This window comes from Daktulosphaira vitifoliae, unplaced genomic scaffold, assembly GCF_025091365.1.
Source record: "Daktulosphaira vitifoliae isolate Bord-2020 unplaced genomic scaffold, ASM2509136v1 Scaffold_1841, whole genome shotgun sequence".
NCBI lineage: Eukaryota > Metazoa > Arthropoda > Insecta > Hemiptera > Phylloxeridae > Daktulosphaira > Daktulosphaira vitifoliae.
In genome coordinates, this window is record NW_026101401.1 from 1 (window position 1) to 1,673 (window position 1,673).

The 1,673-nt window shown below is 26.5% G+C and overlaps 1 protein-coding gene across 1 annotated transcript; it reads left to right on the top strand.

The window, feature by feature from the left end:
* Window positions 1-506: 506 nt before the first annotated feature.
* On the top strand, window positions 507-1,547 carry LOC126909890 (inositol 1,4,5-trisphosphate receptor type 1-like; the record flags this gene model as incomplete). Its single annotated transcript, XM_050692302.1, has 4 exons — window positions 507-757; window positions 815-956; window positions 1,114-1,328; window positions 1,387-1,547. Coding segments are annotated over exons 1-4 (704 nt in total), but the record flags the coding sequence as incomplete, so codon positions are not given.
* Window positions 1,548-1,673: the final 126 nt, after the last annotated feature.

The window sequence follows — 1,673 nt, forward strand, 5'->3', positions numbered from 1 at the left end:
TCTACAATTAAAGATATATATTAACCAAATTGGAAATTTTTTCGATTTTAAATGTATTTCAACCAATATATACAATATTTGTTAATGTAAAAATTGTGTACCATTAGTTATATTGGAAGGCATATTTTTTTTAAGAAGTAATAGAAATTTTTCTTTTACTTAAATGGAAAATAAAAATTTTTAATTACAATTATAAAATACAAGTATGTTTTTTATCATAAATTTGTGTACAATATTTTCTTAAGATAAATATAAATAATAATTACACTAAATAGTTATTTATACTTTAACTTAAAAAATTGGAACATAGTACAGCCACATTTATAGATAATAAACAAGATTGTATAAAAGTATTGAAATTGATTTTGTGACAATAATATTACTATATTTTTTACCTCAGTTATATGCTCTCAATCAAGTAACAACAATTTAAATGAGTAAAAGAATTGATAGCCCAAAAACACCATAATATTAAAACCAATAACTTCTCAGTTAAAAACATTTTTAGTTATTTTTTAATTAATAGGTTAATGTTGTAAATTCTGGAACATCATGGAAGATAACCCTTTTTATGGAACATAGAGATAACCAGGAAGAAATTTTGAAAGGTGGAGATGTTTTACGTTTATTTCATGCTGAACAGGAAAAATTTTTGACAATGGATGAGTATAAAAAGAAGCAACATGTATTTCTGCGAACAACTGGTCGTACATCAGCAACCTCTGCAACTAGTAGCAAAGCATTGTGGGAAGTAGAGGTACATAATCTAATAGAATTATTCGATATAGGACAGCTGTTCAATTTTTTTATTTAGGTTGTACAACATGATCCTTGTCGAGGAGGTGCTGGTCACTGGAACTGCTTATTTAGATTTAAACACTTAGCAACAGGACATTATTTAGCTGCTGAAATTGATGATGATGAAACAATGGATCAAATGCGTTCAAAATTAAGAGGTATTTCTATTAAATCAAATTTTAAATATTAAATCATATTTTGAATTCGTACACTTGATCTAAATAAACTTAATTATTTGTATTATTTCTTTATATACATAAAAATTGATATTTATTTAATAAATTAGTTCTTATTATATTTTATCATCATAATTAGATGTTCATGGAAGCCCTGTATATCATTTGGTGTCAGTACCTCATTCCAATGAGATAGCTTCACTTTTTGAGCTAGATCCAACAACCTTAAGCCGAGGAGATTCCTTAGTACCTCAATCATCTTATGTTAGATTACATCATTTATGTACAAATACTTGGGTTCATAGTACATCAATACCCATTGACAAAGATGAAGAAAAACCCGTTATGTCTAAGGTGAAGACTTTTTTTTTAATTTAAATTGTTGTTTTACTATAAATTATATAATGTATAGGTTGGAAGTGCCCCTATGAAAGAAGATAAAGAAGCATTTGCTTTAATTTCAGTTTCTCCATCTGAAGTACGAGACTTGGATTTTGCAAATGATGCATGTAAAGTTTTAGCATTCAATTCAGCTAAATTGGAACAGGGAACCTTATCATCTAATGAACGACGGTAATATTTACCATTATGAATAATTATAAATACTAATTTAAAATAGATGCTATAATTTATGTTTATGAAGGAAACTAATTTAGCTTTCATTGAGTTCACACATTTTTTACTCTTCAATATTTTTGT